The following is a 27,870-nucleotide window of genomic DNA, read 5'->3' as shown; positions in this document are numbered from 1 at the left end:
CATATCACAAAAACATAACATAGAAAAGAATAATACTTCTAACAATTTAAATCCATAAATATCAAGCTTTGTTACGACTCCCATTCATCCAGGGGTCTCCACTCTTTGAATACAACAGATGACACGAGGAGTAAATATGAGCTTTATCATGAGAGGAAGGAGCCGCCCCCTTCCCCTCCCTCGTCCTTGTTGGGACCAGGGTCACTAAGGCAGCGCGATAGCTTCAGCTGGTCCTGCTCCTCCTGCTCGTCTGGCACTTTCGCCCCCAGCTGAGCGTCACCTCTGGCTCTCTGTGCGGCGCTCTGATTGGTCCTCTGGGGTGATTCGTTCAACAGGCTGACGGCATCAGGAAGGCCGGGCTGCGGCTGAGCCGTCTGGCCTCGGGGGCTCTCGCCGTCATCGTAAGTGTAAACCTGATGTTCTGGGATACAGACACAGAGCAGCGACACGTTTAAACATTTTCTACACGCAGCTGTGAAACCATTAACAAGCAGTTTGGGCTTCAGGGAGGGTTGTTTCCATTCGACGCTACTTTATTCTTCTACATCACTACATTTATTTGATAGCTTTAGTTATTAGTTACTTTACAAATTCTGATTATTAATACAAAATAAATATATTATTAGAGGTTAAGCTCCCCAGCAGTACTGAAGTTAAGATTAGCCTCACCTTTACCAGCTGCAACATTAAAGTGATGAACACATTAATCTATCTATGATTATAATCCAATAACATAATATACATTACTCTGAAATAGGCCACTGTGTATGATGAGTGAAGTATATGAGAGTATTTTAACAGTGTAGTATTGCTATTTTTACTTCCACCGCTGAATATTGATTGAAAGTTAAAATCTACTGGCTGATATCTTTTTGTGATCTAAGATCCCTTAAATTAGTTTTTGTAAATGATGACAAAGATGTGTACTGACAGCGCTCTCCGGTGGACAAACTATGTAATGGCGACACTGTTTTGCTGCTTATCAACTTAAGTGTCAAATTATAATAAATACAAATAAAAATGTATTTGTTAGATCTTTGAAAGGATGAGCCTCCCCAGTGTTTTGTTTCCAACGTTGAATGCCCAAAGGTAAAAGGAAGCACACACGCAAATCTTCAGGACAAAGTTGACTAAACTCAATTTCACCAATTTTATTTTGGCCACGTCAACAAAACACGCCAACGTTTCGGCCGAGTGGCCTTCATCAGAGCATGTTTGGGTATTCAACGATGAAAAAATGTATTTGTATTATCTTGGTTTAGTTCATCCTTCAAATGAGTTGTAAAATACTACTATGACTCTTCTTATTTACACTTTCTAATTATCCTCTCCAGAGATATGTTCAGCAGCAACATCCTGTTTTTACCCAGAAACATGTTGAATTCAAGACAGAAAATGCAAACGGTGTGAAAAGGCACATATCACCTCAACACCTTTTATCATACGATCAGATAGATTCTGTATGTTTGACTCACCTGATTCAAAGCAGACTTTTCTCACTGGCGGTGTTTCCTGGCGGTTTGCAGGAACCGTGAGGTAGTGACTCATCTGTGAATGAAAAGTTTGTCAGAAAGGACGTCACATCAGACATTAAGAAGATCACAACCAATGATCATACACTTCTTTGTTTAAATAAAATGAATGAATACAAACTGGTCATTACAAGCAACCAAAAATAAGGTTCAAAGAATAAACCAAAGAACTACATCTGTAAATAAGGCCTCTAATTTCAGAAATAGAGATCTTCTGTAGCTTTTACACTTTCAGACACGGTTGAACTCACCCTCCTCTCCATCTCCACCCTCTGCCTCCTGAAGCGAACTTCACTCACGTTGTCCTCAAACGGGTCGATCATCAGGTCGTGTCTGCTGTAGGAACGAAGCTGAGGGAAACACCACAGCGTCAGCAGCACATTTATTAGCTTAATATCAAAACCTGCCTGCTCGTCACATCCACAGGCTTCACCACACTGACTGCTGCAGCCTGCGGCGTGTTACTGACCCTCTGTCTGGTCTTCTGCAGGTGACCTCGCAGAATCTTTCGGATCTCTTCCTCGCGACTTTTCGAGATGCTCGGGATCGCCCGTCGTCTGACCGGCCCTCTTGGCTGAATGTTCCTACAGAGACACACATAACATATCACCGCTATTTAAAACTAACTCCATTAAAAAGTAATAATCTTAATAGAACTGAAAGCACAAAATGAGCATTAGATATTTCTGCAGGGGTTGATCTATAAGGGTGGTTTACAACCTTATTGTGATGCCATCAGATGTAAACCCATCAAGGAGAAATGATGAAAAAATAAACATAGTTTTGTGCAGCTTAAATGTTTTTGGCAGGTCCGACCTCGAGGTCGGGAACCACTGATCTATATTATAGAAGCAGAATCTGCATGTTGTTTTTTGCTCCTGCAGTGTTTTTTTATTCGTCTCATTATGTTTTTTTGGATGTTAACAAGTGATCGATCCCATGACAGCTTTACTTCCTGAGGTAAGATTTCAGACTTTTAAAACTTTACATCCTTTGCCTTATTTTGGGACAACAATTACAATATTTTGGCACCATAAACAATAAAAGTGTATTTTGTTACGTATTCCTGCTTCCTGTTTTCCCGCAGTACAGACGCTTCGCTGCTTGTTTCCAATGTTCTTCTGCTGAAAGTCGTGGACAGCAGGTCCTGGATACTTATAAATCACAGCGACTTTGATTTATGAAAAGACACAGAAGACTACGACCATATTTCTTGACACTATCATCACACTGAAGGAGACGCTGTTCTCCCGTGTTTTCGATTGATTGGTTTCTTGACTGCACTTATGGGGCAACTTACAACTTTGTCTCTGTCGTTTCATTTTATGTACGTCATTTAATTTATCAAACTGTTTTTATTCTATTCTATTCTAACGCTTTTCTTTGTCTGTATTGTGAAGCACTTTGAATTAGTTGCCTCTGTGTTTGAAATATGCTTCATAAACAGAGAAATACAGTGAGATTTTACACAACGAATCTTTCCGGTTACTCTGAGTAATCCATCCAACTGTCAACACTTTTCATTGGGACTATTTCTTTGATAGATCACGACCAGGACAATACTTACTGCATGGAGACGGACGACACAATGGTGGGCAGCTTGGCGGCGCTCCCGCTCTCCACCAGCATCATGGCCTGTTTCATCTCCATCTTGTTGTAGAAGGAGATGAGCTGAGGCTCGGTGGAGCGGTCGCCTGCGATCAGCCACCTCTTCACGTAGGCCTTGTTGAAGCGGTTCAGCCTGAAGTCCAGCAGAAGAAAAGCATTTCATTTCATTAGAGGAGCTTTTTTTTAAAAAAAATGTTATTCTCTAAGGCGTCTCTGGACATTTATACTGTGTCTCAGTCCCACCCATCTTCATGCAGGGGCCCCGAACAAACGTTTAAAATAGTGTTAAAAGCTATTTAGCATCCCACCCCCAAACACCACGACCGCAGTGGAAGTACCACTACAGGGACCTGAAGTGTTTTGGCCCTGGACCCTCCACTATTACTGCTACTAAATTCAAATATAACATCAGAAGAGGGAACAGAGATTTCAATCTTACTGGGGTTCATGTAAGTAGAGACACTGGGTTCTTAATCACAACAACTTCCTGTCACTCTGAAGCAACAACCCTTTGCAGCAGCAGCAGCAGCAGAAGCTTATTCCCTCCTCAAAAAAAGAATTAATTAAAACCATAATCGTGACCTCCCTCATAAAAGACTGAACAAGGTGGAAGATAGAAGACATTTTAAGAAAAAAAAACATACTTGTCTTTCCAGTGATGATGCCCATAATGACCACATATGTCTTCAATTCCTGTGAGGAGATGATCCAGGAACTGACGACAGAATGAGTTTTACATGCTGTTATAGAGGATCTTAATGTTATAGAGGATCTTAATGATGAACAATTGAGTTTTAAATGTGATTTGAAATGTCTAAAATCAACACAAGTTGTCTGTAACTCCTCTGTAAGTTCCTCTACTGTTTTGCTGTAAAAACTCAATTAAAATTGTGAAACTACTTATTATTGATCTCACCTGTGTGTGAATCTCCTCATTAATGGATCCTTTGCTCTCCTTCTTCTTCTTCACTGCCAGAAGCTCCACCAGAGGCCTGATTGTCATTCCCTGAAGACAGAAACAGGAGTGAGGACACAGTGTCGACTGTATAACTTCATTTACAAATAATGTAGACTTGGATTGCAGCGATGGCTGCGTACGATTTTAGATTTAAACTTCATAACATGTTATTTCCACACTTTCTTTCTTTTCGTATGTAATTTTATGCAAATAAACCACAGAAATGTAAATGTCTGTCATATGAAGTACTCGACGTTTCTCACCTGCACAAAGACAGTGAAGAAGATGACGGTGATGATGGCAGTGAGGAACATGTTCTTCATCTCGTTGTTGGTCAGCAGGAACCCCAGTGAGAAGGCTATGGCCCCTCGCAGGCCACCGTAGGCCACGATGAACTGGTCCTTCTTGGTCAACTTCACAATGCGGAATTTATTGATGATGAGCGTGAGGCCAATGACTCCTGAAACACACAGAAAAAACAACATAATAGAGTTTATGAAGAAGAGGAGGAGGAGGAGGAGACCAAGAACTACAAATGAATAGTAATAATATCTTATTATTCATGATCTGTTTTATATAATCTAGGGAGCTCCAGACAAAAACTTTAATAGGAGTTGAAAAGTGTTTTTTAACCACTTAAAATTCCCATTTGTAAGTTTTAATGTTCCTCAACTTAAAATACTTAACGATACTTTAACGGTACTATAGTTTTATGTATTGGCCATCAGTTTCAATCATTTCAACTCTGTTTCTGACAAATCATGTTTTTTCTGTTCGTTTGGTGCGGTGGATGGCTCTAAATACTCCAATACCCATGAGCCTCAGTTGCTGTTTGGTTGCACTGACCGAGCACTCTTGACACCAGACAGAGGATCACTGTGCAAATGACGAAGGTCCAGTTCCAGGCGTGAGGACCGGCCACCGTGGAAACACCGAGGAAGATGAAGATGAGCGTCTCGCTCACGCTGCTCCACATCTTCAGGAAGTATTTGATGGTGGTGTACGACTTGTGGGAGATGTTGGCCTCCACGTACGGCCGCATCATCACGCCACATGCTATTAACCTGTTCGGGACAAGAAGGAAACAAGGGGAGAATTATGAACTTATTTATTATGAACGCAGAGTGAGGTTTGGCACGTTAAAAAAGAATGAAAACTGTATTTATACTGAAGAAGAAGAAGAATCTGTCACATTAGGACTTTAAGACTCACGACATGATCCCCGACAGGTGGAAGACCTCCGCAGAGAGGTAAGCCATGTAGCTGTAGAGGAAAACAAACAGGGGCTCGATGACTCGGGTGTGCGAGGTGAAGCGGGAGGTAAAGGCACCCAGGAGGCCGTAGATGGCTCCCACCATGACGCCTCCCAGTGAAACCACAAAGAAACAGACCACACCGAGGACGGCGTCCACCACCGTCACAGTCCCTGCGTGGGAAAACTCCTTGAACAGGTGATACAGAACCTGACGAGAGAGAAACACATTCCCCGGGTCTTTTACTGTTTTGTGTTTTATTCAGTCAACTGTCATCTTGGTGAAGGAGGTTTTGTTTATTAACAGGATATCTCAAAAATCTGGATCAAGATGCACATCCAGGATTTTCTTTTAGAGATTTTTTAACATTTAGTCTCATGAACTTGAACGGAAGAAACCTGGAACATGTACAAACTACATCCTCCAAAATTACCAGTTTAATCAGCATCGCTCTACATTACAACCTTCATTGATTTATTGCAAGACTGTTGCATTAGACTGCATTAGTTTCAGCTAATTCTAATTAAGCTTTCCTGTCTGGAAAAAGGCTCCAAATTGGTTATTTTCCTATAATCAAACATTTGTCTTTATGTGAGCTAAAGGCTGATAAATTGACCGGGCCGGTGTGACCCCCTCCAAAGGGCCACAAGATAAATCTGAAGGGTTTTTTTTGGGGTTGAAATGTTGGATAATTTGACCTCTTTTGGCCGCGAACATCTGAAAAGGTGCCAGACATTTGAAAGTGACAAGTTGTTCCAACCAGACACACTATTTTTGTCTTTTTTATGTAAAATCTAAATTCAAAATGTAACCAGAAACTCCAGCTGTAAGATAAATGTAGTGGAATAATATTTCCCTCTGAAATATAGCAAGTATTTGGATCATTTACTCAAGTAAAACTAGCAATATCACAATGTGGAAAGTCTCGCATTCAGAATTTGACTTAAAAAGTACAGAAGTATCATCAGAAAATGTAAGTATGAAGAGTAAAAGTACTCATTATGCCGTAAAGGGTGTATTGATACATCAGCTTGTAAACAATATTTCCCTCTGAAAAAAATAAAATGGAAATACTAAATAACTTAAGTACAAATACTTGACTAAAGGTACTGAGTGACTGCACCTCCAGCCTTCCCTTCACTCACCACAGTGACGGCGTCGTTGAGGAGCGACTCCCCGAACACCAGGATGTGCAGCAGCTCGTTGATGTGGATCTCCTCGAACACGGCCAGGACGGCCACGGGGTCCACGGCCGAGATGATGGAGCCGAACAGCAGGCAGGACAGCAGGTCCACGCTGGCCAGCTTGGCTCCTTCGATCCGACACACGCCGTACATCATCCCGCCGATGAAGAAGACGTTCCACAGAGTCCCCACCACCGCGAACACCAGGATGGTGCCCATGTTCTCGGTGAAGGCCCGGATGGGCAGGAAGTAGCCGGCATCGAGGATGATGGGAGGCAGCAGGTAGAGGAAGAAGAGCTTGGAGTCGAGGACGGGGGCTTCCTCTCCGATGGCTTTGATGATGCCGCCCACCAGCAGACCAACGACGATCAGCAGACAACTCTCTGGGACGACGTTCGACACCGTGGGAATAATGTGGAAACCTGCGGAGAGACGAGGTTCAAAGATTTCAACTTAAATTTATCAAACGTTTGGACAAAGACAAAATCATTCACTCACAAACTTCAGAATAATACTTATTTAACACATTTATTTCAACTCAAACAGGCTCTTAAGTTGGATTAGAGTCATCATCTTGGACGTCTACAGACGGACGAAGGACTGTATAACATGTCGCTGGTCATGATGAATAATCTGTTTTAGTTTTGTTCCTATTTCCTATTATTTTTTCGCCTATTTTATAACATAAATATGTTAAATGTTTGGTAATTTTACATGTTAATGAATACTGGAGACACAAGTGCCGAACATTATCTGGTTCCAGCTTCACAAATTACTGCTTTTCTTTGTTTTGAATCATTTTAAATTGAACATCTTTTGGACTGTTTTTTACACAATTAAATAATTACTTAATACTCACATACAATACTAATATAAAATAAATGCATGTTAACTTGTTTTATAGGTCAAGTTGTGGTATAAGCAAAAGGACAACAACATCACATCGTACAGAGTCTACACTTACTGATGCATCACTGTGTGCATTAGAGCAGCAGCAGTCATCTGTACTTTACTGCAGCGTCCTCATGAAATATCAAACATGCTGCTGCAGCAGCTGCAGGTGAACAGAGTGACGAGTTTTGATGTATTTAATCTGTGTTTAACTGGGAACTCTTCCCGATCAGATATACTGAAACGAACTGATTAAAATAAACTGATTTTTCAGTCATTTATCAGAAAATTGGTCACAAACCAAAAACTAACTGGTCGCTTGACAAATCCCATTCTTTATCTCAGAAACATTTACACTTTGATTACAATTGTTTGAATGAGTTTCTGTTATTATAATCAAATAAGATGACTTTATAGCTAGCTGACATTAGCTTCCCAGCTAAAATTACTGTACTTGTGGATGAACTGTTAGCATAAATAGCTAAGTGGCATAACTTAGACAAACAATTGCAAGTTTTTTAATTTGATGATGAAAATTACAAAAAATTACAAACTTTAAACCTGCGATAACTTATTTTTTGGCCACTTGGGGGCAGTAGAAACAAGCTGCGAACACAACACTGACATATCATCACCTTATAAGTTAATATGTTAGCAAACTGCTGCTGATTTACACATCCAGCAGTTACAGAGCAACATTAGCATTCATTTGGAGTTGCGTTTGTGTTCAATATTCACTGCGCTGACAACAGTGAGAGTGAAACAAAACAGGAAAGTTGAGCCTGACAGCTAAACAACGAGCTGAAAGTCACTATAAAGCTCCGTAAAGCCGAGCAGAGCTGCAGATTCAGGCGATAATTCTCTGTAGCTTCATCAGTACAAACGACCCCTTTTGACCCCATTTGACCCCATTGTTGATTGATTATAGCTGCTTTAAATAATGCTTAAATAATTATTTTGAGCTAAGTTATGACAACAGTGCATATTTCTCCCAAAAATTGATTTTGATTTTTTTTTTTTGAGCCACTTGATAACCTGCGTATCTAAGGGTCAAATAAATGATGTAAAAGTTAGGATGAATATGAACGTAAACATGGCAGTAAGCCTGACGCTGAACATAAGCTGCTCTGTTAGTTTCATATGTGGCCTGTGTGTTAATGTCATCTCTCTCTCAGCTTGACATTCAGCCTCTCGGTCACGTGACGTGGGGTCCGGGCTGCTGTAACAAACGTTTTCTGCGACGTTTTCTGCCGTCAGTGGTCTTGTGTGCGGCCGTCCTCAGCCCCTCCTCTCCTCTCCGACTCTGCACACTGGGATCTTTGTTATCGAGCAGTGCATTAGGACAGGAAGTCGGACCGGCCCTCGGAGACAACAGCTGGACGAAACAGATAAGATGCCAGAGAGCTTCGTTCTGCTCACTCAGCCAACGACAAACCGCAGGAGAGATTCCTCTGCCCGGGGTTCAGACATTAAACATGACAAAATGCTTCATTATTTATACTTTAACTCTCCTGTGGAAGTAATAACTCTCACTGTAATGAGGACTCCTCTGTAAGATTTCATGTGTCGGACTCATTTTTTATTTATTTCATTATTTTCTAAAACTAGTTTAAGTTCAAGTTTATCTGTCTGGCAACAATTCATACAAATTCTGTTTTAAAGTGTTTTACAGGCAGCAGAAAAGAAGGAAAAGAGAACTATAATAGTAATTAAGATACAAATAAATGTATATCTATTTTAGTTTCTATTCTTCAAATCACACACATTGTATTCATGTTGTGTTTCTCGTGGCTGACACTAATATTTTCTTTGACTAAATGCTTTAAAAGCAAGAAATTAAACAAACAATGACAATAAAAGAGATAATATAGTGATAAAAACTACAGAAAATATACTTGAACTTTATAAGTAAATGTACTTTATAAAATATGATTATAATGATATTTTGTGATTTTCTTAAATGCTCTGAAAATTGTACAGAGTTTGGTTGGTGTGCTGGTCAAAGGATTATTTGGTTGGGTGGGATCATTGTAAAAATAGAGAGTTTAGCCTCTCAAGATGAGGAGTGTAGTTGTGTCAGAGCTAAAGGTTGAAATATTATAAATCTCCAGAGAGATACTTTCAATCCCTCTAATTAGTCTGAACAACTGCTTTCAAACCCTGCGCTTCGACTGCAGACAGACAGACAAGCAGACAGACAGACGCTCACACCATCAGGTCCTGAAATAAGTTTGTGGAAAATAACTGAAGCAGTCTGTGGAAACACTATTAACACAGCCTGCAGAATTAATATCCAATCTTTCAGCAGCTGTGAAGCTAGAAAACATGAGCCCTGAGAACAGAAGGAGACTGAAATTCATAATTAGACTCATCACTAACTGAACATTTGGGGTTTTTGGCACTTTGCTGAGAGTTTTCATAACCGTCTTTAATCCTCTGAGGGAGACCAGTCAAAAACTGCCTTTATTTCATCTTAGAAATATATCCAGAGTAAACAAAGAGCATTTATCTGTTGTAATGTGGACTATTGCAAAATCACTGATCGGCCTGAAATGACTGTGTGCTTCTTAAGGCTATTACAAAATGCTGCAACCAGACTTCTATTAAGAAATAACAAATTATAACAGTTTGACTTTTAGTCTTTAAATCTCTACACGGTGTTTGTCCAGAGTATCTCTCTGACCAGTTTATCCACAATTAGATTATCATCTGGCCCTTTGGCCGTTCCACTAATTAAATCTAAAGTTGGTGAAGCAGCTTTTGGTTTTTATAATAATATTATAATAATAAACATTCCAACTGATGCCAGCCTAAAGTAAGTTAAAGGAGTCCAGGCCGGAAAAAATACAAGCATGTATAACTTTATGTAAATCAGAAGGAGACGGGAAAGATGTGGTTTTGGAAAGACTGGATCTGCATCAAAGATTACTCTGGTACTCAGGCCGGTGGAGGATGAAATGTATGGTCCTCACTCCAGGAATAACTCTGCCAGATTGCATTACACATTGAGACATTCCTTTCCTTCTGTACATGTGTGAGGAGGACAGGAATGAACAATCCTCCTGATTGTGTTTGTATTTTAACTGAATCTGACTGTTGCAGCTTCTATTGTTGCAGTTATCGGCTCTCGGTCAAAAGACGCGCTCACATCGTTTCACAACTGTGTATTTTTTGATTTTGTGAATGTGGATGACGCACAACGACTTGAGTTTACTGTTTGCACGTGGAACATTTAAATGAACCAGTTACTGTAAGAAAGTCTTAGTTGTAACTGATGTTTTTTTATCCTTTTGGTTGTGTGCACGTGTTACCAGAAGATGCACGTTATATGTGATGTTTGATAAATCCCAGTGTCTTCTAATCCAACGTGAGATGGTGTTTGATGCTTTTCCAGTTGGTCAATGGTACCTCAGCAGTTGGTAGTTTCTATATTTAGCTTCACATCTTCAGTCATCGAGTATTTATATCTTCATCACTGCTGTCAGGGTTAGGTATTCATTTGTGTTGCTCTTCTTCTCTTTTCTAGTGAACTGCATGACATTCTGATATACAAATAAACCATTTCACAAACTTTCAGAAGCAAATCTGAACACTGTAAACCAACAGGAAAAACACAGGAAACACAGCTTCCCTTCAGTCTGGATACTCCGCACCCTTTAATTCATTACAACCCGGCACCTCAGGGGCGCTGAGGTGGGAGTCTTGATCACTTTAGCAGCAGGAACTCCTTCTGTGATGCGAGTCATGGGTCACTCACCAAGTTTCATGAGCAGGGCCAGGAGGATCCACAGAGAGATCTCGAAGGGCTTCCTGACGTGGTCGTAGTTGAAGGAGAGGACGGGGAAAGCCTTCTTGTGAGCACTGGAGTTAGTGTGCTGATGGGAGTCCTTCTCGGTCGCTCCGGCTGGATTTCTCCCCGTCTCGTTGTTTCCCGAAACGACATCACGACTCGCGGAGGCAGCGGAGACGAACACGAGCAACAACACGCACATTAACCCCGCCAGACTGGAGCTCCTCCTGGAGGGACGGAGCACAGCCATTTTCAGACGGTTTGAACTGCTGAACTGCTGCTGCTGCTGCTGCTCAGCTCTACATCCGATGAAGATGAAGATAAGGACAGTACGGGAGGCGAGGGTGGTGCGCCAGAGACAAGCGCGCACTTTTACGCACGAACTCCCCATGAATCTTAAAATTACGCATAGCGGTAAAGACGAACAAACGCTGGTTTATGCTGCAGACAAACAGGCGGCTGTCATCGCTGCGTGGTGGCGTTAAAGTTCCCGCCTCTCACTCGCCTGCTCAGATGAGTTAAAGCCTGATGGGTTGTCGCCGTGTTTCATCCCAACCTGTTGTTTTCTCCTCAGATGAACTCTGAGAAGTTGCGTGAAGCAGCGACATCCATCAGACAGAAATCTCTCACTCTGTGTCCGAACTCTTTTTCTCTCCGCTTCAACACGCAGCTCATCCGAAGTTCAGCCGGAGTGAAAGTGACATCTGCTGGAGAGGAGGACCGCAGCGACCCCCCCCCCCCCCCCCCCCCACCACACACACACACACACACACACACACACACACAACAGGAAGCCGATCAGTGGTGGACAGTCACAAAGCACATTTACTCAAGTTCTGTACTTTTTGAGTTACTTCTACTTGAGTATTTCCATTTTATGCTACTTCATATTTCTACTTCACAACATTTCAGAGGGAAATATTCTATTATAATATATTTTACAGTTAAATACGTTTCTACGTCAAATGATCAGTTCATAATAATGATGCATTGTTAAAGATTAAAGTACCCAAAGGTTTACCTTTCACCTCGGCCAGTTACAACATTAAAGTACTACTTTTATGATGATGATGATCCGATGATGCAATGATGGAAGAAGTACTCAAAAATTCTACTCAAGTAAAAGCAGCTATACTACGGTGTAAAAATACTCTCTAAGTAAAAGTGGATTCTAATCATTCATCACTTTATTGATGCAGCTGGTGAAGGTGGATAGATAGATAGATAGATAGATCATCTGTAGAGTAACTAAAGCTGTCAAATACATGTAGTTGAGTAAAAAGTACAATAATTGCCTCCAAAATGTGGTGAAGTAGAAGTATAAAGTAGCAAAAAATGGAAAGTACTTCAAAATTGTACTTAAGATTAGATTTTTTCATTGTAGTTTATTTACTTTTACAAATAGTCACAGCTGAGAAAGAAAAGAAAGCATCGGGTCACCAGCTCAAGATCAAAATTCAGTTACAGCAGCACATATGAAACACAATATTTATATATAAATAAGAGAAGAAAGAAAGGGGAACCTGAAGTACTGAAGGTTTCTCAGAGCAGAAATACAGTTTATAGAGGAACCAGGATAAGGAGTCGGTCGGCTCTTCAGTCATGGATCATTTGATTTTTTTAATGGGAGCAGACTCTCAAACCTTTCCTAAATAAGGAATCAAGGTTTGGATTATGTTCATTTAATCCAGGGGCTTCTTTCCATGAATCCAGAGACAGAGTTATTGGCTTCTCACTGGAAAGTTTTGAGATAACTACGCTGTCGCCCTACTGTCACTCTGACATCTGAACTTGAGCGTCCAGTTTTAGTTCAGAATAAACAAATGATTCACAGCTCACACGTCCCCTCCGTCTCTGTCAGCCCCCAGCAGAGAAGAATTAGTAAAACCAACAACCATGTTTGGTTCCCACAGCGTCAGACTGGCTGCTGTCCGGCCAACGGAGGCTGCTGGAAACATAAATCTAAAGGTTGTTGGATTTTGACAGATATGTGAAGTGTTAAAATATGTAACAAGACCAACAAACAGTCAGTATTGTTTTGCAGTTTGTTTGTTTTTTCCTGAGAATGACACAGCTGGTGTCGTTTAAACTTGCATTAATAGATTTTTTGGCCTCTTGAGGGCAGCAGACCAAACTGGTTCACACAACACTGACATATCAACACCTTTAGTGAGAGTGAACCAGAACTGTAAAGTTGCCGTAAAACCAAAGCAATGAGCTGAAAGAAGCTAAAAGGCTCTGTAGAGCTGAGGGGAGCATGTTATACATTAAATACAGTCATTTATTCCCATGTTAGTATAAACATATTGATTAGTGCAGCTAGAAGTTTCATGTTTTATCTTTGAGTAACTCTAATGTTCATAATAAATTGTAGTTCATTGTTACCATGCACATTTGGGAGGTTATTAAATCCTGCTAAACAGTTTGCATTATTATAGTTATGGTACCAGCGCTGTCAAAGAGCCCAAGCTGCTGTTTCTCAGAGGAAAAGCATCAATAAAAGCCTACAAGTGTAGACAAACTCGTGTTAAATAGCAGAATATGGTCTTCAGTCGCATCTGAAAATGCACGTGTTTGATGTTCAAGAACACGCTGACTTTCATCTCAGCATCTCATTTATGTCGAGAGTAAAATCACTCGTCGTGTCTGAGTTTCATCCACATGAGTGGCTCCATACAGACTGTGCAGTCGCCCGACAACTTCTGTTTCCCACAAAACTTTTCCACATGGATGAAGCCCGAGAGCCCCGGAGCTGCTTTAATGTTACAAAAAACATCAGTGTATAAAAGTCTGCACACACAAACTGTGCCTGTATTTATTGAGAATCACATCAGTTTACCAAATTTATTACAACACAAAGTTTTTTGTGGCATTTTAAATTAGTACAAACATGACATTTTAATTTAGCAAACTGAAGATGAAAACAGCTTTTCTTACAGCCGCTGCTTCATAAATAATACATACTCAAAGGTGTGATTTAGGGTTTTCAGGCTAAATTGAAAACATTGAGACGCTAAAGAACAACATACTAATGACTGAACTGAAATATTTTGAAGGAAAAGTGCGAGTTTGTGACTAATATCAATAAATACAACACGCTTGTATGCTGAGAGAATTTCCTACATGATTATTGTTTTTTAGGTTTTCTGAGGTTATTTTTATTAAACATGTTTTTTGTGTGTGTGTGTTTTGTTGCACTGGTAATAATAAAGGCTGCAGCTCAAACTGTACTGCTGAGCTCCTTGTCGACAGATGAGCAGCATTAAAAACGTGCAGAGTAGTCAAAGTACACTTGTGTTTGCTTCTAAATGTTGTGATCGCAAAGAAAGTGTAAACAGTTTAAACACATGACAAATCTTCCTGCTGGGACAGAACAATGACTCACATTTCCCCCCCGGGACACTTTGATTTTCCTTCAAGCAAACACAAACACATTAAACTCTCTCGACCGCCTCCGTCACAAACCTTCTCCGACGTACTCAAACAAACAATCTGCCACGCAAACCGCCCGCAGATCTCAGGCGTCTGGGTGTTTGAGATGGACCCTGTCCGCCATCTGCCTGGCGCTGTACAGGGACACTCCCATCCCCACTGTGGCCATCGTCATGGCGATGGGATCGATGAGGCTGCTCTGTGGCTGCATCCGGACCTCACCTGAGACCTGCCTCTGCAGACAGGACGGACAGAAAGATGAGGGAAGACAGACGTGTGTCTAATGTGTATAATCTCTATGTGATTGTGGCGGCTTTCAAAGTCTTTTGAGGGCTTTTTGTTTGTGGAAAAATGTGACAGTTAAAATTCAGCTCTTCATTCTCAGTGTCTCTAGTTCAGATCCAGGGGTGGGGGATTGTGGGGGTGTTTGCATGGAGTTGTCTTTTGTTCACATTGGTCCAGACTGAAACATGTCAACAACTGCAGACAGATATTTATGTTCCTCTCAGGATTCATTGTAATAACTGTGGTGACTTTCCAATTAGCGACATCATCAGGTCAAGCTTTTAACTTACCCAAGACTTTGGTTTTTGACTGTCAGCCTCAGCTGGACTTTGTGCTAATTAGCAATATTAGCATGCTAACGTGCCGAACTAAAATGGTGAACATAGTAAACACACTTGCTCAACATCAGCATGTTAGCATTGTTTAGCTCAAAGCACAGCCGTGCCTAAGTACGGGCTCACAGAGCAGCTAGCATGGCTGTAGCTTCTTGGTCCTGTTCATACTGTTATTGGGGGGGGGGGGGGGGGGCAAAGTTGGACATGTTCAAATTCTACACTTAGTGGCTTTAAATTGACCAGTAAATGTCAACTTAAAGTCAGCGAGTAAAGACTTTATTAGTCACAGAGCCACAAACTCAGTGGAGGCGGAAATTACAAATCACTTTGCTTAAGTTGAATTTAGTTCAGTTCAGTTCTGTCCTTGTATAAACATGTTAAGTATGTTTCTGGTTTTAACTGTTTAATTCAGTTCAGTGCAAAAACTGGGCCCACATGAGCTCCGGCAACAAGAAAAGTATTAGATCGTGATGTTTCTACGGCTTTCACGATCTTTCAGAAAGCTTTTAAAGCCACTAGAATTTAAGATTTCAGACTTTGGCGCCCCCCGGTGGTAGTATCAGAAAAGACACTGTGGCAGACAGCAGTGCAGGTGGACGCCCTCCTCCCCACCGTATTCATAACATTTCTCTTCCATGCAGCCTCTTGCGTGCAACACAAGCTGCAACAGGTTATATAACATAACCTCCTGAGATGAGCTGCATCAGCTCTCTGTAAAATATTAATGTACTTCTTCTTCATCGCCGTCTTCCCTCAATTTAAAGCACTTCTATTAGAAATGTATGAAAATAAGTATTAACACCTAAAACTGATCCAGTGGATTCATTTATTTGTGCTCTTTTGATTAGAATGAGTTATATAATATATATATATAATATATAGAGTAATATAAATTTGGGGGGGAAATGTTCCAGCTGTGGAGACGAGTCAAATAAAACGTAAAGACAGAAAAAATACTTTTGTTTTTGAGTGTTTGCGTCTGACCTGGAGGAGACGGAAGTATCCTGGAGTCAGTCGTCCCAGTCTGATGATCATTTCTGCTGCTGGAGCTTCTCAGATGAGCCAACAATCGTCCTGCAGGGGAGGAAACACTGTTTACAATGTAGGAAGTATTAGATATAATATGGATATGGATATAGTATGTTGCTGAGTAAAGTCAGACAAAATATACAAACTTTTCTGTTACAGACATATTTTTTCTTGAGACTTTGAACTGAAATAACTTGTCTTTAAAAAACCCTGACCCCGTTTGTCAGAGGATGTAATAACTGTGTATTTTGGACATTTCGCCGTCTAGTTTATCTGCAGATAATCTGGAGATAATTGAGCCACATCAAAGAGAACTTTCTAGAATTCAAAGAAAAGTTTTGTAATTTACTTTTAGAAAAGCAAAAATTACGACATATGCTTATATATTCTTTATTTAGTCATCTCACTTCTTCTTTTAAAAGTAATATTCTCCTCAGTACTTCAGAATATTCAAGCAGCCTCTCCACCCCTGAACTCCGCACTCCCTCTGCGTTTCATTTATATTAATGTTTATCACCTGTTTGTACAGACAGAAGCCACATTAGTGATTTGAAACGCAATTCTGAAACACAACAAAGCCGCAAAATTAGAAATCTGTGCTTTAAAATCTTAAAATGATTTTAATTCATTTGATTGAAATGTCTTTAAAGTGTCAATATAACACCAATCGTTACTTTAAAGTTGTGTTGTCAGCAGTTTCTAAAACACCCCCAGTCTTTAGGTAAAACAAAGTCCGTCTCACAGTTTGAAGTTACGGGGTCCTCGGGGAGTTGATGAGCACCCAGCAGGGATCCAAAAGCAGCACCCACGCTCACCCTCACCTTCATGGACGGGTGCAGCAGCTCAGCACCCGCAGACAGACAGGCAGCATGTGAAGCCCCTCGGCAGCCTGAACAAACAGTGGCAGCCTGTTGTACTGAAGAGGCTCCTGTGTGTCCCCCGCTCCTTTGTGCAGCGTGGACGTCCCAGTCTGACGGGCTCGGTCCGGCTCAACACACAAAGATCCGGCCTGTCAGAGCTGATTTCCATCCAGCCAGTAAAGACGGGTGAGAGCGAAGAGGGAAGAAGAAGAAGCGGCTCTGTGCAGCATGTTGCACGCGTGAAGGAACATGTGTGTTAATGCGCTGCAGCGACTTATGTAACCCCAAAAACACTAAAGAGAAAAGACTTCTTAAAAAACATCTGTCCTAAATGGACCTTTCAGGTGCCACAGCTGCCTTTGACATGAACATTTTACTCAACATAATTAGACTTGATATTTGTTTATGTTAAAAGTAATTCAGTGGTTGTTATTGTGATGTTACATAAGGCCTCAGTTTCCATGATGCCACATTGATTGTTCAGGGTCTCACTGTTCATGTTGCTCCGCTGGTTACATAAAGGAAGCGTGTTGGGTGGTTCATGCATAGAAACATATCTAAACATTAAGTAATTATAGGTTTAATGATCTGAATGTTGCGGACAAAACGTTTACAAATCAAATCCTTTAATTACTTTTCTACATTTTCCATCTGAAAAACACTTCCATGTCATGTGCACGTTGCTTCTTTATTTTTTGTTAATATTACATGAAATACTCTGCATCAGACATGCTGACATAAGACATGTGAGGCCACAAAGACCAGTCAGTTTACTGCACTGTGTGTGTGTGTGTGTCTGTGTGAGGGGACTGGAGGTGGACCAGACTACAAGGTGCTGATTGTGCACATCAAGTGACCTCATGTCTGCATTTGCTGCCAACTAAAACACTCCAATCTCCATCGACACTGAGAATTAATTGGCTATTAGACATAAACAACTGTTCATGATAAACATGTAAAAGTCTGGTCTGTTGTATTTAGTCTTGAATTAAACCAGAACCTCTGCAGACATCAGTCTTTCACAGATACGGTGCTGAAGTATTCTGGGTCCTGCGTTGTGGGTCCCCCTTCGTCCTGACCCGCAGCCTCGATGGGAGCTCTGGCCAGCGTCACTTTCACTCCTGCAGGCCGAGCACCTGTGCTCTCTACAGACAGGACCTGCCCGATGAAATGCTGAAACACACGGCAAAACACCGCATGTGTGAGCATCAGTGAGCCGGCCTCCTCATTGTTCTGCACAGCTCAATGTCAGAGACTCAGTAGGAGCACTTTATCTTTCAGCTGTACGAGCATTTAAAGTGAAAAAGTAACCACACATAAATAACCACATTGGCAATAAATACTTCCTCAATGATTACGTCCCCAGGTGTTGAGATTTCTGCCTTTCAAAACCGTTTTAGGCTCATTTCTGAACCAAACGCAACAATTTCCCCCAAATTACACTGCAAGACATTTTATTAAAAGATGAATCCCTAATTTTCAAGCCTTAATATCTAATGACTAAGCAGTAGTTTACTGCATGTTACCTCTATAATAGATGCTTCTGTTGTTGTAACATACTGCAGGTTTTATCTCCTACAGCCAAATGACTGACAGTGAGCAGTATAATACTCTATAATATAAAGTGTTAGTGAGAGACCTCTGTGGGATGAACTACAGCATCTTTGTGCTTTGGTTTCGGTCTGGACGATTCAATGTACTTCTCCCTCTGTGCTTTTACTTCCTGTTCAAAAACAAAAGCAGGGAAAATGTCGCAGTTGTTGCCACTAAAATGAAAAACATAGTTATGCAACGATGACTTGAGGTTACATCTGCGAATGTTAAAGATAAAAACCTTCAGGATCTCATAGTTTGAAGTCTTGGAAACGTAACTGTCCCATGACTTGGCTGCGAGCTCCTGTTGCTTCCAACGAGACTTCATCTGCAAAACAAAGACAGCAGAAAAACAGTCAGAAGGAAAATTATGAAAGCAAGATGTCCGCTGTGTCTACGTGGATTAGGTCAAGTCCCAGAGACTAAACTAGAAACCAGTTTTTAGTTGTCTTCTCTTTGTGGTCGCTGGATTAAACTCTCTGCACCTCTGTGTACATGAGGTCCTCCTCGCTGATGTCCTCCTTCTCCTGTCGCTCCAGGATGCTGTCTTGTTCCTCTGCGACCCTCCTTGCGGTGTCCTCTGCAGTCTTACAGATAGTCCTCAGAGCCTCCTCATCAGGCGTGATCGGCCTCATGCCTTCCAGACTCAGCTCCCTGCTGATCTCTTCCCACACCTCACTGACCTGCAGCGCCACGACAGACACCTCGATGTTTACAGTGTTAATGAGTTTCTGTGTCATCGGAAAAACAAGTCTTTGCTTGCAACTTTAACATGTATGAACGAGATATGTTGATGACACACAACCAGGAACACTCTAGTCCCATATTTGGCTCTACTGTGGGATGCAGCACTGACAAGATCTCTATTTTAACACAAATTAAAGCTCGTATGTGGACAATTTAACATGATTTCAACATCTTTCAAATTATTCTAAAAATTACACAATCCTGATGAAAATTGTTGCAGTCACAACTAATGTCACATCCAGCACTGGCATTTTCTTTGCTTAATAAACAGCAGTTCTACCTTGAAGTCCAGATATCGCCTGACGATGCTCAATGTCACATAATGTTTTGTTGACAATCCAGGAAGGTCTTGAAAACCTGCAAAAGACACAACTATTAATGTTTCACAGCAGAGTTTTAAAAGTCTGCTTTTTGCAAATTAAATTAAAACTTATTTACTGCATCCAGTCTAATTCTTCAATAACTGCTTTACCGAGTTTGCGGAATATGGAGTAAATCTTTGACCGCAGGTTCTCTGATATCTCCAGCACAGCTGCACTCGGCATGTTAGCAGGAAATGACAGCTGGGTGTCCCCCTGCTGGTAAACACTGAGGATGGGCCTCTGGGGGTCTGAAAATAAGAAGGAAAAATGTAGAAATATGAGATATATTGTGTAAAAAAAACTTCATGAACCTCAATCAAACAGGATTAATCAGCGATGACGCGATGTTTCTGGACCAAAACCTCTTTGGTCTGAACTCTTTCTTAAAACAAGCCTGCTCTAAAGGAAACCACCAGCTCAGCTTTGTTTTACCTGTCAGCAGATCCTGTGGTTGGTGTGTGTCGGGTCCCTAATCGACAGTATTTGACACCTTGTCCTGCACTTTCTACAGTGTGAAAAGTATGACTCTCTAATTCAGAGAACGAGTTGAAACATGTTAGTTAAGGACTGACGTTTCCTCCCAGTCACACCTGCTGCTCATGTTCAGATCTGACTGTCTATCTTCACTTGATCTGCTGACGACGACCAACCAACAGGTCGGTCTAGATACAAGTGACAGCCATATTTAAAAGTAAATGTATGTTGATGTACTTACTCGCAGGAAAAGTAAATCCCTCACAGTCGTGTCATTTGACTGACCTGCGATCCCTCCGTGTTGGTTTCGGCTGACTCCCAGCTCCTCCTCCTCCTCCCTCCACAGCTGCAGCAGGAGTGCGGGAGCCGTCTGACCTCCGTCGTCCCTCCAGCTCAGGATGTGAGACAGAGTGTTCGGGTTGTCACATAACTCCAGCAGAGTGGCGAGGATGCTCAAGTGTACACATCTGGGGCTCGACTGTTAGAGAGAGATGCCCAAACAGGTTCAGATCAGTACTTTACATTTAGGGGACATCTGTCTGACAGCAACAGTAACTTCAGTTAAGCTTCTGGGAATCAATCAGCTACTTACGCTGAGTAAGTCCAGCAGAAGACACGCCCCCTCTTTAGCCAAAAAGTAATCTTCTGTGGTGTAGCAGCCCACAATACAGGACCTGATGGGACGCACACACACTTTCTCAACTGTGGAAAATCAGTGAGCGCTTTCCTTCCTATTTGTCGACCAAATTCTCCAACAAACTAATTTTACTATATTTACAGTTTGCCACTTCATGTGTCTTGAGATTTTCAGAAAGCTTTATAACATAAGGATGAAGGATATGATGTTAACTACAATGATATTGAGATTAAGAGGTTCTGTAATGTTAGAGTGAGGACATGAGGGGACAGTTTAGTTTGGTTATTTTAGATAAAATAATCAACAACATTCATTCCCCTCTTAAATGAATTGCATCTTTGTGTGAGTAAAACAAAGACACAAGGCCTGTGTCCCAGTTCCTGAAAAGAATCCAGACATCAGTATGGTTTTGGCTACAGAGGACACACTGACGTGGCCAGATGTACATTTATTTTAGGTATGACAAGCGTAAATGTGGCATTTGTTGGTATGTTTACATGAATTACATCAGTTAATCTATCTATCTAAAGTGTGCTGAGGTTCAGCTGAACTGACCACACACAGTCCACTGTGGAGAGGACGAGCTTGTTGTGTCCCAGACCGCTGTAGAACTTGTTGGAGCCTTTCCTCAGGAAGTGAACGGCCATCTCAACTCCCTCTGATCCAAACAGTTCCTGTGGTGCAGTGAAACATGACTGAAAGGTTTATGTTCTGATCTGAGCATGAGATGCCATCTGGCTGTCAAATGTAAACATAAAGAACGTTAGAAGGTAAATCTTATTAGTATTTAAAATGAAAATGAATTTGAACATTTCTTTCTTTGGCTGTAAACAAGTGGTAATATTAAATAAGACACTGTGACAAACAGCACTGAACGCACAAACTCCTGTATTTCTACAAACAAAAACTTCCTCCGAATAATTTGAAAGATACTATCATCACATAAAAGTCACCTAGTGGCTTTAAGATATACTACTTCTTAGTGACTTCTGTAAATCAAAGTGCTTTTATCAGGCTCATAATCTCAGCTTTACCTTTCTGTGCATGTCGCTCTCGCACAGCGCTGAAAGTATCAGCTGAATATCTGACTTTATCTCCAGGGTGACGACATCCTCCTCATCAGGACTCGCTTCCATCTGCATCAAAATCCCTGAGAAAACACGACACGTATGTCTGTAAGTGAGCAAAATGTTTCTGCTGATATTGTGCACTTTGTGAACTCAAGTTTTAATCTAATTTACCTAAAAGCTGGTTGATGGTTCCTTGATCACAAAGGTCCTGGTTGACTGCGTCTTCACCTAAAGACGTCACAGATCTCAGCACTCTGATACAGTGACGCATCTGAGCCTTCTTACTGCCTCTTCCTCCTGTGCCATGGAAGCTGTGACCTTGACCAAAGTAAGCATCTGGGAGAAAGGAGGAAAGATAATAAGTATACTCTTGTTTTATAAAAGAAAATGCTACAATACCCAAATTATTGTGACATTGTTGAAAACAAGAAATGGCTAAATTAAGTGTGCACTTGTACTGAACACAGTACACGAGTTACAATGTCTTAAAATGTTAATGTGCATGTGAGATGTTGTATGGGACATGCAGTTGAAGTTGAAGCACTGAAAGGGTTTGAAGTGTTTGTTGGGAGTGTAATCCCTGTAAGCAGCTGAAACGTGTCAGTTGAAGTGTAAGAGATGAAAGTAGTTGAACTGTCAGTTGAAGGCACTCTGACAGGACACATGAATGTTGGTGTTTGATCTCCGACCTTTCAGATACAGGACAGACAATCTTTAGTCTCGTCTGTCTCTCCCCATGTTTTGCTGCATCCTCACCTTGCCTGACGCACCAGTCCAGCAGGAGCAGTAGACACACGTTTCCCTGACAGGACATGTAGTCATCCAACATGAGCGGGGCGACGGTGGCCAGAGTGGCCAGCGCCTGCAGCTGGAGCTCCTCCAGCTGGACGGAGGACCAGTGGCGGGAACCTGACCGGCGCTCAGACGAGGCAGCAGGCGGCTTCACGAGCGTCAGCAGAGCCAACATAACTCTTTCTTCTTTATAAAGCTAAGAGGGGGAACATGGAGGGAACATGCAGAGTGTTAGAAATGTCATATTTAGATTCATCGCTACATTTATTCAAACAATTACAGATAAAGTAACTGAGTGTGCCACTGACCTGCAGGGCAGCTAAGTCCTTTGACATTAAAACCAACAGATTCAACAGCAGCTTCTTCATTTTCAAGTCTTCGTTACTGAAGTTGAGCTTGAGGTTGCGAACCAAAGGGTTGTGACTTTTCACTAAAACATAAATGAAGCAATGTTGTTGTCATAAAAAGTGATATATTACTCAAATAACAAATAATTCAAATGTAAAAATGAAACTAAAATTTATAAGGAAAGAGTGGCCTCACGCTCTGGAAATGTGACGAAAACCACGAGCTGTTTGGCAAATAAACTCTCCTGAAAATCAGAAACAGGATGCCAAGCAAACTGTAGTGACACATCTGACAAGAAATATCATCTGCACTGTGTTTTTAATCATACAGCTGTCTATCCTGTACTCACAATAAGCAGAGAGTTGGGATTTTCAGCGATGAAAGTTGTGATCACAAGCAGATCATTTCTGAGTTGGAGGTCAGAATGTCGGAAACCGTTCATCAGCTGATGGAGAAACGCTTCTTTCAGAGATCTAAGATACAAATGGAGGCATGGCAAGACATCTAATAACTGTTAGTACAGAATGAGAGAGAGCACTCCTCATCAGCCCCATATGAAAACATCTTAAACCCACAGGAGGCACGTACACGACACACTCCATGCTGCTGAGCTGAGCAGTGACCTCCTCCTTGCTGCCTCTCTCCAGCAGGTTCCAGAGGATTTCGGAGGAGCGGAACAGGACCTGGCCGGACGGGTCGGGTTCGTTCATGTGGAGACAGATCGTCTCTGCTCCTCGTGCATTCAGTATTAACGCACAGTTCATATCTGCGGTTAAATGAAAATGAAATGTGCTTAAAAACATGTGATTGATGATAAAAAGAACCCATTGACCTGCTGACATTGACACAAGGACACTTAAAAATCACTGTTTTGATTGTTTGTCTGATTGTTCTTTGGTAATGAGATGATTTATGCTCTTGAGAGCTGCCTACTTTATCTAATGAAGGAGGCCATGTTGGATTGACATGCCTGACAGATCCCCTCCTCCACTACCTCAGCAGATCCAGAATAAAATCAGTTACTGACCAGAGGAGCTGGAGAGGATCTGAAGTGTCTGCAGGAGCTGCAGCTTGATGGTGGACAGGTTCTCCAGAGCGGCCATGGAGAGGAGCAACGTCTGAGCCAGGTCACTGCGCTCCAGCAGCTGCAGCCTGTAGCCTGGAGAGGTTGGCTGGAGCCCTGCAGATAAAACAGAATCAAAATAATAATAATAATACTAAAATACACTTCTGGATGTAAAGTGTGAACTGCAAGAAACAAACTAAAGAGAAGACGAGAGGAAATTACAAATACAAAAACAGAAAGAAAGAATAAATGAAGAAAAACAACATATTATTGTTTACAAATGCCTGTTAATAGGAAATCAGGAACAGCAACAACAATATTAACAAAAGATATGAAGGCATGCCACCACAGAAGCCATGAGAGAGCCTCACTTAGTGAAAGTCTAGAAAATCGGTTGTCAGAGTGGAAAGTCCGAGGCTTTGGCTTGGTGGGACGGTCCGTACCATCGAGCAGCTGTTTAGGAGCCACACAGCTGTAGAATGATTTCACAGATTCAACTATCTGCTGTCTCACTTCAGCATCTGACACCCTCATCAGACATCCTGCCAACAGAAACGCATCTGTCAAAGTCACTCGTCGTTGTCACTCCTGTCTGAAGAAACTGCATCTTCTTTAAAGGACCAAATCAGTTCTGAGCATCGAAAAACAAAAATCAAACTGAAAAACTAAAGTAAAGTAAAAACTATATGGAGGACTGACTTTGACACAAAATCCATGGATGATCTATTTTAAAGAAGACGGCTGGTGATAATTTACACATATTTTTCGTCAACAAATCTCTTGGCCTGCTACAGGAAATACTCACTAAATGTGTATTTATTCGCCGCTGAAAATAGTCCTCTATAAATGATCTGTTTACTCCTGTTTAAGTTATGTTTGCCAAAAGATACAGTGCCCAGCTGTTAGGAAATTACTGAGCATTTTTCTAAATGAAACTGTATGTTTGTGACTGTCTGTTTTTAAAGGTTTACACCTTCAGAAGGAACCAATGGGCTTGGGGCCACAGACTAATGCATTGTTTCTGTCTCTTCATGGGACTTTTTGACAGTGAGAAAAATATTTATAATGCCAGCCTTATCCTTTAAGTCTTCAAATTCATTTTCATATCATATTGAAAGAAGGGAAATTAGTTGCTACTAGAAGGTAAAAAAACAACAACTAAAAACTGTCTATTGCACTATTGCAATTTAATGTAAATGATATTAATAACAAAGGGGATGTGACATGATAACTATGAAAAATGCCCTTTAATAACTGCTGTGTGTACCCATGTGAGAGAGGAACTCTATGACGTCCTGAGCGTAGTTCAGCTCATCAGAAGCTTTCTCCTTCAGGAAGGGAAGCCTGAGATGAAGCAAATCAACATGGTGATGTTAGAATAAACATCAGTCTTTTCCATGTAGGTTTAAAATATTTACGTTTCTTACCTGCAAATCTGAAGTGCCTCACACAAGATGGGCACATATTCAGGGTGCTCCTTCACTTTCTCAGCACAGATGTTGAGAATTTTGGCGATGCCTGTCAGCTCCTTCAAAAGCTTGAAATAGTTTAGGAAGTTTTAACATTGTGGCAAAGTGTTTGCTTCTACAGAGATAAATCCCAGTGAGGGAGGGGAGGTGATGGGGCAAAGAGTCATCATGATAATTGAGATTATTTTGGAACAGGGAAACTGCTGACAGGTACAGCGATGCAGCTCTAAATTAGAGTCTTGGGAATGAGGTTTGGCTCTGTGTTCAGGTCGCAGGAGAGCAAATCTATTTCCATCACAGTACCTGGGGATAGTAATGAGGAACATTTGACAATCTGCCGCGGTGTGTGGCACCTGAGAGAGATTTATTTTGGAAAAGACCGACACTTCTTGAAAAGAGAAGTCTGCGTTATCAGAAGACTAAATCCAGAACAAAGGATACGAAGCCAATATGGCTTCTCTTCAGTAGTTTCTTCAGTACAAAGAGGTGCCTCTCCTTCAAGTTAGCCTTTAGTAAAACAGAACGTATAGTATTATTACATTATAACATAACTTAAAACAGAGAAAAATGACCCATGACATTCAAGTTGAACTCACTGTCAAAGGATCTTCAAGAAGACGAATCACCTTACTGAGGTCAAGACTTTTAGCACTGACCTGTTGTGAAATCACAGTTAAGGTCAAAGCTTACTGTCAAGGCATTACTGGGATTATAATCATAACTCTTTTTTTGGTGACAGAAACACAAATCTGTCACATTTATTTTTTAAATGAATTTATTGTGGGTCTTCTGAAGATGTGACAAAATCTTCTGCATCAGAATCTGCATACATCACATGTAATATTTAGCTGCATGTCTCCAAGCGTTTTTACAGTCATTGGCTCCTTTTGATAAGCATCTTCGTGGCACTGGTGGAGGTAAACTAATGGTTTTCTGTCAAAGGCTTATTTCATAATATTTTGTTGCATTCAATGCACTTTATTTCCAGACACCTAGTCAATATAGTCCATAGGATATGAATACATAGTTCATGTCCAACACTGTATAATAATAGCACAGGTCTTGTCTTAACAATATCAATAACAAGTAACACAGCAGACGACACATGACATCTTAATTATATCCTGCCTATAACACCCCCAAACCAACCCATACTCCTGTGTTTTAACTTGCCACAAATTGCTAATTATTTGAGAAAATAAATAAACTACATGTTTAAGGAATATACACTATGTGAGCAGAAACTGACATAATAAAGGTATTAAAATCTCAACAAGACAGGGCCTCATGATAACAATAAATCAGGACCCACCTTATGTTCTTTTTTTCATTTGACATTGAATTTTATTGGGGCATATTCCCAAATACATTTGCGTTTAACCAAATTATTACAAACCACTGGAGCAGTTGTCCACTTTTCCCAGTTAGCAATTCAGCCTTAGCTACATAAAGTATTTTTAAAAGCATCTTTTGTGTTTCTCAATTGAAAAAGGAACTTTAGTTTGTTATTAGACAATTACAATGTCTGTAAACATGAATAACAAGTATAATATTTCGTTGTTGGTGATTTAGTTGTTGTCAAGTTTGTGTGTATTACCTGTATTTATTACTTTATTATCGTACTTTCTATAGACATTACCAGTGATCAGGGATTATTATTAGTATGAAATAAGTGGGTGGGTATTACCTGAGAACCAGAGGAGACACCTCAGAAGGATACTGAGTATCTATGTAAACCCTCCGAGGAAAGACAGTAACTGTTTACCTCCTGATGCTGGTTCTTGTCTGATGCTCCTGGTCTCATTACAGGAATGTCCGGTTTTCTTCTGTGCACAACTTTGCCTGAATCCATTTCGAGGAACTTCTTGCTTCAACTTCTTACTTTAGCCGCAAAGGTAAACATTGTGGGTTAATTTGAACTCAAGAGAAGTCACTTACAGTTTCAAACATTACAAACAGGTCCACGCTTATTTTGTTTGCTGATAACGACCTAACCCTAACGGAAACTTAACCTGAACGTTAGATTGTTTTCTAGGAACAAAACTACGATAAAAAAAATCATGTAAAAATGACGTTAGCTGCCCAACATCTCCCTCTCTGCTCTTTATGTTGCCTGAGTCTGACGGCGTACTACAGTTGTCATGGTTACCGTGTA

General features: G+C 41.0%; 2 protein-coding genes across 2 annotated transcripts; both read right to left on the bottom strand.

Annotated features, from left to right (window-relative positions):
- Positions 1–146: 146 nt before the first annotated feature.
- Positions 147–11,529, bottom strand: LOC139298576 (Na(+)/H(+) exchanger beta-like). Its single transcript, XM_070921232.1, has 12 exons — positions 11,184–11,529; positions 6,497–6,957; positions 5,311–5,561; positions 4,945–5,162; positions 4,362–4,558; positions 4,057–4,146; positions 3,785–3,855; positions 3,100–3,273; positions 2,002–2,116; positions 1,784–1,882; positions 1,476–1,548; positions 147–421 (listed from the first exon to the last, which is right to left on the bottom strand). The coding sequence occupies exons 1-12, from the start codon at positions 11,464–11,466 to the stop codon at positions 147–149; spliced, it is 2,307 nt and encodes a 768-aa protein (XP_070777333.1). The 5' UTR covers positions 11,467–11,529.
- A 6,604-nt stretch (positions 11,530–18,133) lies between these two features.
- On the bottom strand, positions 18,134–27,567 carry LOC139299150 (cilia- and flagella-associated protein 69-like). The gene is made up of 23 exons (XM_070922056.1): positions 27,481–27,567; positions 26,312–26,371; positions 26,157–26,222; positions 25,674–25,783; positions 25,514–25,590; positions 24,690–24,788; positions 24,208–24,360; positions 23,769–23,946; positions 23,530–23,653; positions 23,376–23,424; positions 23,141–23,262; positions 22,797–23,028; positions 22,212–22,376; positions 22,005–22,120; positions 21,526–21,644; positions 20,926–21,007; positions 20,619–20,811; positions 19,970–20,107; positions 19,778–19,854; positions 19,236–19,433; positions 18,992–19,078; positions 18,797–18,880; positions 18,134–18,330 (listed from the first exon to the last, which is right to left on the bottom strand). The coding sequence occupies exons 1-23, from the start codon at positions 27,565–27,567 to the stop codon at positions 18,169–18,171; spliced, it is 2,778 nt and encodes a 925-aa protein (XP_070778157.1). The 3' UTR covers positions 18,134–18,168.
- Between the last annotated feature and the right edge of the window lie 303 nt (positions 27,568–27,870).

This window comes from Enoplosus armatus, chromosome 16, assembly GCF_043641665.1.
Source record: "Enoplosus armatus isolate fEnoArm2 chromosome 16, fEnoArm2.hap1, whole genome shotgun sequence".
Lineage (NCBI taxonomy): Eukaryota > Metazoa > Chordata > Actinopteri > Centrarchiformes > Enoplosidae > Enoplosus > Enoplosus armatus.
Note: the sequence above shows the minus strand (reverse complement) of the source record. Positions and strands in the feature narration are given on the sequence as shown.

What these genes read in the sequence shown, in the direction of transcription:
- LOC139298576 (XM_070921232.1), bottom strand. Translation starts at nt 11,466, where the DNA reads ATGGCTGTGCTCCGTCCCTCCAGGAGGAGCTCCAGTCTGGCGGGGTTA. An exon ending in TGCAGAAGACCAGACAGAGG is followed by an intron (nt 1,883 to 2,001) that starts GTCAGTAACACG and finishes TGTTTCCCTCAG; the next exon opens with CTTCGTTCCTACAGCAGACA. An exon ending in AAAAGTCTGCTTTGAATCAG is followed by an intron (nt 422 to 1,475) that starts GTGAGTCAAACA and finishes TCTGTATCCCAG; the next exon opens with AACATCAGGTTTACACTTAC.
- LOC139299150 (XM_070922056.1), bottom strand. Translation starts at nt 27,567, where the DNA reads ATGGATTCAGGCAAAGTTGTGCACAGAAGAAAACCGGACATTCCTGTA. An exon ending in TTCTTGAAGATCCTTTGACA is followed by an intron (nt 26,223 to 26,311) that starts GTGAGTTCAACT and finishes GTTTTACTAAAG; the next exon opens with GCTAACTTGAAGGAGAGGCA. An exon ending in AACCATCAACCAGCTTTTAG is followed by an intron (nt 22,121 to 22,211) that starts GTAAATTAGATT and finishes GTGTTTTCTCAG; the next exon opens with GGATTTTGATGCAGATGGAA.